Source organism: Python bivittatus, unplaced genomic scaffold (assembly GCF_059951505.1).
Source record: "Python bivittatus isolate LINGU-HERP-01145 unplaced genomic scaffold, Pbiv_v1 ctg000800_np1212, whole genome shotgun sequence".
In the NCBI taxonomy this organism is placed as follows: domain Eukaryota; kingdom Metazoa; phylum Chordata; class Lepidosauria; order Squamata; family Pythonidae; genus Python; species Python bivittatus.
Window position 1 is genome coordinate 722,960 of NW_028277105.1, and position 11,266 is coordinate 734,225.

Genomic DNA, 11,266 nt, shown 5'->3' on the forward strand with positions numbered 1-11,266 from the left:
CCACATACTGATAGTACCTCACTCAGCCTTCAGATGACTTTACCCAATGACTTCATCGACATGAAAAGTCAGAGTGGGCAGAGTACTGAGCCTTGGGGCACCAAGAGGTGGATATGGGCTTGACCTCTCCCCAACTCAAGACCAAACTGAACCAATCTAGGACAAAGGAGAAGAATAAGTACCAGACTCTGCCCGGGACACCCAGAGAAAGCCCTGAAGGATACCTTGATTAATGGTATGGAAAGCCATTGAGAGGTCAAGAGAAGCAAGAATGCACACCTCACCTCCATCCCTCTCCTGCCAGAGATCAAACACAAGTGGGATCAATACCCTCTTAGCCCCATAACCCGGCCTGAGAAACAACCGAAAAGGATTCAGTTAATCAGTTTCCTCTGGTGCTGTCTGAAGTTGCAATGGTTTGTTGAGAATGGGATGGACCACTGATTCTTTAAGCATCAACAGGACCATCCCCTCTCTCAAGAATGCATTCACCGCCCCCAGACCCCACCCACATGTCACTTTCTGGGAAGCCTCAGCTAACCAAGAGCAGCATAGGTCTACCACACAGGTGGCCAACCTCACACCCCCCAAGAACTCTTTGCATACAGTCAAGCCAGAAAGGCAGGAACAAAATCTAACAAATAAATAGTAGCCAAACAGCTTTGTTCCCTTTCAGTCCTGAGAGAAGGTCTTGCTCTCCCTGAAAGAGCAGGTCTGCTCTCATCCAGTTTTGGATAAGTATCCCCTGACACTGGTGACTCCTGCCCTTAACATTGAACGTCTTTCACCATGCTAGCCCTGTCCTTTTTGTATGCGTGTGTCACACTGCATCCACTATCTTTCCTTTTTCCACTCCTCCTACGGACACGGTTGACTCCAACTGAGTTGCTGGTCTGCATCTTCCAACCGAAACGGTAACCTGAGACTCCTTTCAGGCTGTTGTCTTCTGCCACCTACTTCTTGGACCACTGCCCATCCTAACTCTTGTGAGGATCAACTGCAGAGGTCACCACCTATCCCTCATAAGGCAAAGAAATAAACACCCAATATCAGTTAATCTCCTTTTTTTTTTAAATGGGATTTTTAAAAAATTAAACACATAGAAAGAATGGACATAATTATAAGAGCAGAAAGAAAATAATGGACAAAAAAGAACAAAAAGATAGTGTGCATATATTGAAAGATCCACTTATTTATATATTGAGTAAGTTAGATATATGTCAAATTTGTCACCACCCATCTCGTTGAAATGACTCTGGGTGGTCTACAAATCAATTATAAAAAGCTCTACATAAATATTTTAATGAATGGTTCCACATTTCCTTATAAGCATCTGTAATTATATTGATGTGAAACACTGGAGCATAGGAGGACCGAGTGTGTGAGAAAAGCGCAATTATTTGTCTTGGGGCTGCCCAGAGAATCACACTGAGATCTATGCTTTGATTTTGGTGGCTAGCTGCTCCTTGGTGTTCAGATCAGGCCTCAGCAAAATAATATAGCACTTGGGGAAGAAGATGCAGCCCAACAGCCCAGCACTGGAGGCCAAGATGGAGAAGACCTGCACGGCCACCATGTATTTGCCCTTGGTGCTCAGGTAGGTGGGCACGAAGGAGACCCAAACGCTGCAGAAGACCAGCATGCTGAAGGTGATCAGCTTGGCTTCATTGAAGGCGCCCGGCAGCCTCTGGCCTAGGAAAGCCACTGTGAAACAGACTAGAGCCAGGAAGCCCATATAGCCGAGGGCAGAGTAAAACATGACCACAGGCCCTTCATTGCACTGCAGGACAATCTCTTCAGCGTGGGAGTGCTTGTCTGTGTCAGGGAAGGGAGGAAAGATCCCCAGCCACATGCAGCAGATCAGAGCTCGGACAGCAGAGCAACCAACAACAACGGCATTGGCCAAAGTCTTCCCGAGCCACCTCCTCATCCTGTTCCCTGGCTTCGTGGCCAAGAAGGCCAGCACCACGGTGATGGTTTTGGCCAAGAGGGAAGAGACAGCCACTGAGAAAACAATGCTGAAGGCTGCTTGTCGGAGAAGACAGGTGGCCTTCCTTGGCTGGCCAACGAAGAGGAAGGCGGTGAGAAATGACAGGAGGAGCGAGGTGAGGAGAATGTAGGAGAGATCCCGGTTGTTGGCTTTGACTATTGGAGTTTTGTGGTATTTCATGAAAATTCCTGACACAAAGGCTGTGATTGCTGATAGAAATAGAGCAAAGGAAGCCAGGATGATCCCCAAATATTCTTGATAGGACAAGAAGGTTATATCCTTTGGAAGACAATGATCTTGGTGTTCATTTGGATGCTGATCTTCCAAACATCTGGTGCAATGGACCGCATCTGCAAAGAAGGGCAACATCTCTCTTATTCTTCTGTACATTTGACAGCAGCCACATGGCCTGGAAAAAGCTGTGCTTACTTCAATGCAGTGTTTTTCCAGCTTGGCAACTCTAAGATGGGTGGACTTCAACCCCCAGAATTCCCCAGCCAGCATGAGAGTTGAGGTCCACGCACTTTAAAGTTGCTAGGCTTGAAAAACACTGCTTCAGTGAGTCGTAGGCAGGTGCTAGATTTCTGTTCCCATGCATGCCCCTGCTTCTCTTTGAATCCAGTTGCAGAGTCCTAATAGGCATCTATAAAGTTCCTGTTCTTGGCAAGGAACAAAAGCTGCATGCAGATTGCTGACAGCCTGCCTCATAACACAACACCTAGGACCATTTTCCCACTTCCTTTATTGTTGTTTATGTTAGGAAGCAAATTGTGAATTTTAAAAATGGAATAAAGACGGGAAGCAACTTTCAAAATATCATTGAGTATCTCCAAATTTTTGGCATCTTCTGCAAGAGCCTGTTTTCCTTCCTCAGCCACTCACCTTCCTGAGTGGAGATGGCTCCCTTCGCACAAGGAAGGCAATCGTAGCAGCAAACTGGCCGTCCTCTCTGAACCACCTTGAGGAATCCAGGATGGCATCTTTCCACACATCTGGAAGGAGGCAGGGTCTAAGTAGCAAATCAAGAAAACGTGCTCATTTACCAGCAGTAGGACGAAGACTGTTGCTTGTGGGTGGTAAAAATGTAATGGAGCAAGTACCAGAATTATTTTCTTAATTCAAATGTTGAAAACTGCCTCATCCATGAAATCTATTGCACTGCACATTAACTCAAATGGCCATCTGGACAGCAAAACTGAGAAGAGATCAGAAGATCTAGAGAACTTCAGAGGGAGTCTTAATGTAATCATATTGTAGTAGAAAGCAAAGGGAGTGACATGGAATGACTTCTCTTCCCCACCTGGTTGAACCATTTGGGCCATACCTTGGGCTCCTGGTCAATGTTGAATTGGGGTTCCGAGGAACCTTGTCTTGCCATGCTCCCAAATTTCACACTGACGACAGAATTATTAGGAAACGTCACCCAATTCACAATGTCCAAATCAGCTGCTAGTTCATTCTCGTCCAAATAGATTCCATCTAAAGAAGTGTTATAAAACTGAGAGTCTTGCAGGAAAGGGTGAAGCTAGAACAACAGAGAAGAGATCTGCATTTAGTAAAGTTGGACAGCGAACCTCTTTTGAGCAATCGCACAAACCCCCAAATAGTTTTTTTAACCTTGATTATAGATGATAAGAATTACACATTGTGAACTAGAGTTTCCTATATTACAGAATCAATGGTCTCGGTCTTCAAAAATGGGATCCATGTGCTTCTCCCAGCAAGTTTCGATAATCCTGTGTCTCTCTTTGGGGAGTAGATGCTAGTCTCACACCTGACATGTGTTGGACAGGCCTGGGGCACAAGGAACTCATTCTTCCAGCCCCCCCCCCCACATTTCTGAACACATTTTTTTCCCAGGTAGTGGAGCGACTAACCTTCTGGCCTTCAAGAAGACACTTAAGATTGTTGTAAACCACAAGCCAAATGGATACCAATGATGAGAGGCCTGGATTTAGGTGGATTTTTCATTTGGGCATTATGGATATGTCTACTATATCTCATGGATATTTATATATGATGGTCTGGAATGCTCTAAATTGCTTTGAGCCCTAAGTTGTAGATTGCATTTGGAGAAATCAATAAATAAAGCTCTTCCCCATTAGAGCTGACATTTTCTTAGTTCCTGAAGATTCTGGAACTGCCTTTGCATTGCACACCTTCAGTGGGAATCCACGTGATGGAAAAGGGGATACTTGCCATGGTTGCAGAATTTGAAATTCTGGTCTCCCTCCACCTTCTCTCCTTCTCCTCTTTGATCGGGAAGAATGAGCTGCGTCTAAGGCCCGTGCCAGGGCCCAGACAGTCTGGTAGATGTGGGCACTGTCTAGGGACACGATTCTTTCAACCACTTTTTGGGGAATGGTCCCCAACATCTTTTTCTCAGTGCATCTTGTCCAGCCTCTCACAGAGGAGGAAGCCTTAGCGTAGGAACAGTGAAATGCTTTATGTACAGAACGATACAGAGAAATTGAAAGGGAGAGGAAATCACCATACATTATCTTTTTTTTTTTCTGGATAAGGAAAGAAAAAATACATCTAATGTCTTTTTGTGTTGCCACGCCAAATGTGAAGTCAAATGTGAGGTCCCACAAAGCTGTTGTCACACAGATCTTCCCTGTGGGTGTTGTAGATTCAGCAACATAGGATTTTATGTACAATGTCAAGTGTTCCATCACTACCTCTATTACCCTTATTCCCTGTATGAAGAAACCAGCTTCTGAAAAATAAACAAATACATTGATTTCTTTCCACTTCCGTACTGAGGCAAAATTCATCTTCAGATATTCTGTATTCAACCCTGAGAAGGTTTGTGAGAAAACAACACAAATCCCATTCCTGAAAAGCATCGGTACCAATGTTCCTATGAAATGCTCCCCATTGTCAGTGTCCGGAGCAAAGAGACCCACTGATGTCCATTGGAAATGCAGGAGCAATTTGAGGATCCCCAAGTATTGGACGCCTTCTTTGGGGACCATGGTGTAGAAGAAGGGGAACTGTGTTTTATCACCCAGAACGTGGGAAACAAAAGAATAGCTGACCTGATAAAGAGAAGAAGAACTTGGTGACTGGTTCAGTTTCAGGACAATATTTGCTACTGTTCTGCTTCCAGATGCCTATTAGCCTGAATGTCCTTTCAGAGCTTCTCATCTCTTCTTTTTAGCATAGGTTGCCCTATTTACATGAAGGACTGTTACCACTCTTCTCAAGCCTCTTGACTCCTAAAATCTCCTGGCAATTACCCAAGCCTTTGAGCAACATGATTCATGGGGATCCTAGAGTGGTCTCCTTACATCACATTTTGCTGAATCCTCAATGAATGAAATGTGATCACCAAAGATCGAAAACTGTCTTATGATGTAGTGAGATGCAAGGTGACAAATTTGAAATATAAATAAAATAAACAAAAATCTGTCAGGACTATGGCAGGGCACTGGTTTTCCGCGGCTTCGCGCACTGTGAGACAACAGGATCAGCCACCTTCCTCACAACCGCAACGGAGCCTTTCACACGACACTAAGTTTGCAAACCTCACTTTCTAATCACTTTTGGAAATTGCCTATTAATCTTCTTAAAGCTATTAGAGTCCTTTGGAATGAAAAGTTTGAAAAGTATTCATCGGGTGAGTTATCTTCAATGGTGAACAAAAGTAAACAATAATCACAGGCTTAAGAATTTAAAGAATTTGAAATGAACAGCAAAAAGCCAAATACGATTTTGAAAGTTGTAAACATGAAGGGTCCATATAAATTTGGAATATTGACTTTAACTAAAAGACTTTGGGATTAATTATAAAAAATGAGCACCTTCTCCTAGGTAACAGTTTTAATTTGGCTATCCTGTCTATTATAAGGCATAACAAAGATAAGTGATGATTTTGGAAACTGGACACTAGAGGGGACTAAGGATTCGAACAAAAGATAAAAAATTCAAGACTGTTCTTGATGTCAGTTAATATTGGGACTTAAAAGATAACACAAAATGTTGTAACATCGGAAATATTAAAGGAGATCTTTGAAGAATGGAACCAGAAATCAATAACTACAATGTCAACACTGTTGGTAATGATGCCTGCTTCTATGGATAGACTATGTCTAAAAAATGTTAATGAAGCAATGACAGATGTGGGACAAATTTTCTCTGACAAGACTGAGAAATACCAAAAGTGGAACTTGGCAGGCCAAGAGAATGATCTGGAAAAGGAAGCATTGCTGAATATATAAAGGAAATTGCCTGAAGTTTTAAAAATTAAAAGGGAAATACAAATAATAAACCAAGAGAATGAGACAGAAAATGCTTTTCTTGGATCTACAAAAGCGTCTTGTTAAAGCCTTGAAGAAATCTGGGTGATGGAATATAGAAAAATTGAAGATAAATCAAATCCTATGACAATCTTTGATTGAATTAAAGATGAAGAGTGTTAGAAGTAAAAGGAAGGAATATAAAGTAGGTTTATTTGCTCAAGGTTAAAATAAAACATATTTTTGCAAAGTTCTGGCAATGCTTTTTGGACTTTTTGCTGATACCAGAATTGAAAAATGGATCTTTTATTATTTGCTTATGGATAGGGGATGGCATATGGGATGAAGAGATATTTGTCTAACCTAACAGAGGATGAAAGGTTATTATATTTGTTTATACTTGTTCCAATGAAGGTTGGAAGTCACTTCTTTATATATTTCTTTTTTTTTTTCCAGAATTATATTCTTTCTTTTTTCTTTTTTCTTCCTTCTTTTTCTTTTTTCCTGCATTTTTTATTCTTTTTTTCCATTATTTTCTCTGTTTTAAAGTTTAGTTTGCATTAGCTTTTACTGTTGCAATTAAAATTTTTCATAAAGTTATATTAAAAAAGAAATTCTAATGCGAAAAACTATCATTATTGGTGCAGCAAAGATCCTTTGGCTGGGCTTTAACCCTCCTTCCTCCCATTGTGGATGGAGAAGTATCAGCTAATTCGATTGTTCCCCTTGTAAGTCTTTGAAGTGGAATTAAAGAAGAGACTCTCTCACCTGGGGGATTTTGTAGTTGCCCAACATGGTGGAAATCTGGACGGACATGTCAGATTTGGTCCCTTCAAGGATAGCTAGGAGGTTATTCTGTCTTCCTCCACACTTGTAGTTTGGGACATTTGCCCGTCCGGGAGAGAGCAGATCTACCAAACCTTCAGACGTGATTCGTGCATCAAAATAATTGTCATGAACGTTGTAGCCCAGGCTGAGGGTGGGTAAGAGCCGGGGATCCTGGTTGATCTCATGGATGGCAAATAAGAAGGACAGGATTTTCCAGTACTGTTTGGTTGCTTTCCTGCAAATAGACACACATGTATATTCATATACATATGATCAATCACATGATATGATATTACATCAAAGGAAAATCATGCATTCAGCATTGGTTTCTTTCATTCTCTTTGTTCCTTTGGAAATTAGAAAATTTTAATTTTTGGAAGATGCTAAAACTAATGTTAGATTTAGAGCCACTTTAATAGTTGGTGTGGCGGGAGAGTTTATTTCAAGTCTGTCCTATCCTCTGTATTCTATACTGGGGAAGTCTAAATTATTTTATCTCCCCTTTATTCTCCTCAGCCTTACCCTAGAGGTTCTGTGCCTTTTTTTTATATCACTGTCTTGGGGAGTTTTCCATTTCATTACAAGTCAGTTCTTAAGAGTTTTATTATATTTTCAGGCAAGGAAAGCATTGTAAAGCTCATTTGCAATCATGCCACATATTCCTCATTTATATTCCTCGGTATTTATGTTTTCTCTTCCTTCTGTACCTCTAAGACGCTAGACATACACATCTGTATATGTTCCTCACATGGTTTAGCATGTCTCAGGAGAACTGAGCATCTCACAGAGTGCAGAATTTCACCATCAATTTATCTGCTATGGCAGGATGACTTGCCCTGGTACAGCTGGCATGAGGCAAAGATCTCAAGTTTAAAGTTTCTTTCTTTGTTTGTTTTTCGTTCTGTGTGCCTAAATCAGACTCAGTGTCATGCAGACACTGAAAATCTTCATGCCTCATAAAACCCCCTGCATGGAGGCACACCTGCCTTACAGGTGTCAACATCAAGAAAGGGCAGGAGCATTAAGAAGTGGAACAGGAAGAGGTTGTTGGGCATTGCTGGGGTAGTTTCTGTATGGGGTGGTCTGGCGATGCTGCGTGTATCTAGGAGGAGGAATGTGCAGTTGGAGACGTGGCAGGAGCCAGCAGGAGCTGAGGGAGCAACCCCTGGGCCATCTTGCATTATGGAGGTTTAGAAGCTGCAGGCAGAAAAGATATGGTGGGCATTGGGGGGTGCCTTAGTATGGATTCAGCTCAAATCTCTGTCTCCAATGGCCCAGACAACTCAGATTGATTGAAAAGGACAGTCTTTCCTCATGTGGGAACACCTACAATTTTGGGAACCAACAGTAGCCGGATGGGGAGACGTTCTCTTACCAGGTGACTATGTCAGTCGGAGGCTTCTTGAAAGTGAAGGGTCCAAATGTAATGATTGTTGCAGAAGCAATTCCGGTAATGAGGTAGTCCCCAGACTTGAAATAATTCAATGGATAGGTCACATCCCTTTCTAAAGTTAAGGGGCATTTCGCCTTCAGCTTCCCGCAGCCTCTCAGAGGCAACAGGAGCATCAGGAGAAAGAGCAGAACCATTTCTCACCTGCCTTGAAGAATCAGGAGGCTCTCAAAGAATTAGAGCAGCCGTGGAAGGAGACAAAGTGCTCTTGTGATATCACAACTGCTTTCGTGGCTTTCCTTCCACAGATGGAGGCTGGAGCCCCATGAGAAATTGAGCTGAAAAGGCCCAGGCTTTGGGCCCTGCCCTGCGTCCATTGCAACCTCTCAGAGACAATGAAGGCTTTTAAGTCCCTCAGCTTCACAGTTCTGATGAAACAGGTCACCTCCATTGCTCTTGAAAGTGATGTTTATGTCAACTCAACAGTGAACTTTGGAAAATTCCCTGGAGATCTGATTGGAGACAATCAATAAATCAATGTGATTTTGATAATTATAGAGAAGAAATATCACCTCCATCCTTTCCCCAACCTACTCCTGTATTTCATGAAAACAGGAATAGGAAAGAAAACATTTGAGGAGAATCCTTTGATAAAGTTCCAGAGCTGGCTGGAGGCCACTGGGTCCACTTTCCCCAGTGAAACAGTTTCGTCAGAGCAATAATTCAGAATTATAGCTTGCCTTTCCTCTAGGATCTCAAGGAAGCCACTCAAAACCTTTGGAGATACACAACCACATCATGTGGGCTAGTGTGTCCTCAAGAAGATGACCGATAAATCAAGCTGGTATGTTTTTCTCCTCCTGATTGTGAGTCCATCTCCAGACAGCAAAGAGGGCTTTAAGCATTCATTCAATCAATCAGTTTATATACCTATTCATCTCCCACAAGCAACACAGAGCAGTGAAGACTAATAAAAAAAAATCAATCTGACCATCAAATAAGAATACATTAAAAGATAAACCTGTCGGCCCTCAACGCTAGGAACATTCACAGGCTCAGCTAAATTCCTGACCCCGTGCCTGGGAGAATAGCCAGTTTAGGAGCCTTCTAAACACTCAGCAAGTTGGGACCAGCCCACTCTTGGGGGGATTCTTATTTCAAAGGGCAGGCGCAGCCACCGAGAAGCCAGGCTTCCTGGCTTCACCCAATCACATTCTTTAAGGTGCAGAACCTGTAAAAGGCCCCCTCTGCCTGTCCTGATGGAGCTGCTAGAGACAGTCGGAGAAAGGTGGTCTTCAAGTATCTGGCCAATGCCATGAAGGGCTTTATAGGCGACAACCAGCAAAGTTTCACCTATTTCACAAGCCTATTGTGTGCTAGTGTAGCTCACGCAGGAAAGGTGTAACATGGGCTACCGCGGCACTTCCAGAATGGCTCACGTCACCGTATTCTGGACCCACAGCCTCTGGATATTCTTCAAGGGCAGCCTGTAACGGCCTGTGGGAATGTCCTTCGGAGACAGGAGGAAGAGCCACAGACTGGACAACCATCATACAAAAGATATCTCGGTGCACAGAAGGAGAGGTTGTGTGTGTGGGAAGCGTCTCAGAAGCAACCCTCCCTAGTTTTCCAGAGAGTAAGAGGAGAGAGTCTTGCAAGACTCTGTTAATGTCACCTTACAAGAAACATAGAGTTAATATTCATAGTGGTGCTTCTTCTCTGGTCTACCTCGAAGGGCTAAAACAGCCCCTTGTAGACCACTTTGCAGTAATCCAACAAGGAGGTGACCAAAGCATGGATGACTGTGTGAAGTGCTCCCTGATCTAGGAAAGGCTGCAATTGGGATGCAACTGAAGTTGCAAAAAAGCACTCCTGACCGTGACTTCCATGAAGTCCTTCAGCAGGAACCAGGAGTCCAGGAGGAGCCCCAAATTTTGCACTGGGTTTGCCTGGGAAGGTGCAACCCAATGCAGACATGAAGATGGAAAATCACTGCATCCAGGGGCCCCTAAAGCCCAAAGCCATTCTCTCTTGCTGAGCCAGATGGGCAGGATATAAATCTAACACATAAATAGGTAGGCAACACCTTCCAGTCCTGAGAGAAGGTCGTGCTCTCCTGAAAGAGCAGGTCTGCTCTCATCCAGTTTAGGATAAGTATCCCCTGACACTGGTGACTCCTGCCCTTGACATCCTATGTCTAGACCATGGTAATGCAATCCTCATGTGGGCATCTTGGAGGACAACCTGGAAGCTGCAGCTGGTCCAAAATCTTGCAGCCAGGCTGTGGGCGAGGGGAACACCCTTAGGAGCACGACCACAATGCAGGTCTCTTTGCATATTGTGTATCAGAAAGTTCTGGCTCCCATCCCAAGTGCTGGTATTGACATAGGAAGCTCGACCTGGCTTAAACTCCTACCAGGCACATCTGGAGAGGGAGGTCAAGAAAGGCAAGGTGGCAGAGTTGGTCAGAATGCTAGCCCTGCCTTTTTGTACGCGCGTGTCACGCTGCATCCACCGTCTTTCCTTTTTCTACTCCTAATATGGAAACCGCTGTCTCCTATCGAATTGCTGGTGAGTATCGTCCAACTGCAGCTGTAACCTGAGACTCCTTTCAGCCTCTTGTCTTGGGGCACCTACTTCTGGGACCACAGCCCATCCTGAGTGTTGTGCGAATCAGCTGCAGGAGTCAGCACCTATCCCTCGTAAGGCAAACAAATAAACACCCAATGTGAGTCTGGGTTTTTTTTTTCCTTTTTGAATTTTTTTATTATTTATTTTTTATTTCTTAATTATTATTACATTTATATGCTGCCCATC

General features: G+C 43.3%; 1 protein-coding gene across 1 annotated transcript; it reads right to left on the minus strand.

Moving 5' to 3' along the window:
* Nucleotides 1-1,435: 1,435 nt before the first annotated feature.
* On the minus strand, nt 1,436-9,999 carry LOC148214078 (vomeronasal type-2 receptor 26-like). The gene is made up of 7 exons (XM_088128632.1): nt 9,840-9,999; nt 8,435-8,603; nt 7,000-7,294; nt 4,846-5,031; nt 3,315-3,515; nt 2,873-2,999; nt 1,436-2,340 (listed from the first exon to the last, which is right to left on the minus strand). Exons 1-7 carry the CDS (start codon nt 9,997-9,999, stop codon nt 1,436-1,438), a joined length of 2,043 nt encoding a protein of 680 aa, XP_087984758.1.
* Between the last annotated feature and the right edge of the window lie 1,267 nt (nt 10,000-11,266).

Excerpts from the sequence above, each read along its gene's own strand:
- LOC148214078 (XM_088128632.1), bottom strand. The coding sequence starts at position 9,999 with ATGGTTGTCCAGTCTGTGGCTCTTCCTCCTGTCTCCGAAGGACATTCC. Across the intron at positions 7,295-8,434 it reads CCGACTGACATAGTCACCTG|GAAAGCAACCAAACAGTACT; the intron begins GTAAGAGAACGT and ends GTCTATTTGCAG. Across the intron at positions 3,000-3,314 it reads ACATTGACCAGGAGCCCAAG|ACCCTGCCTCCTTCCAGATG; the intron begins GTATGGCCCAAA and ends TTTGCTACTTAG.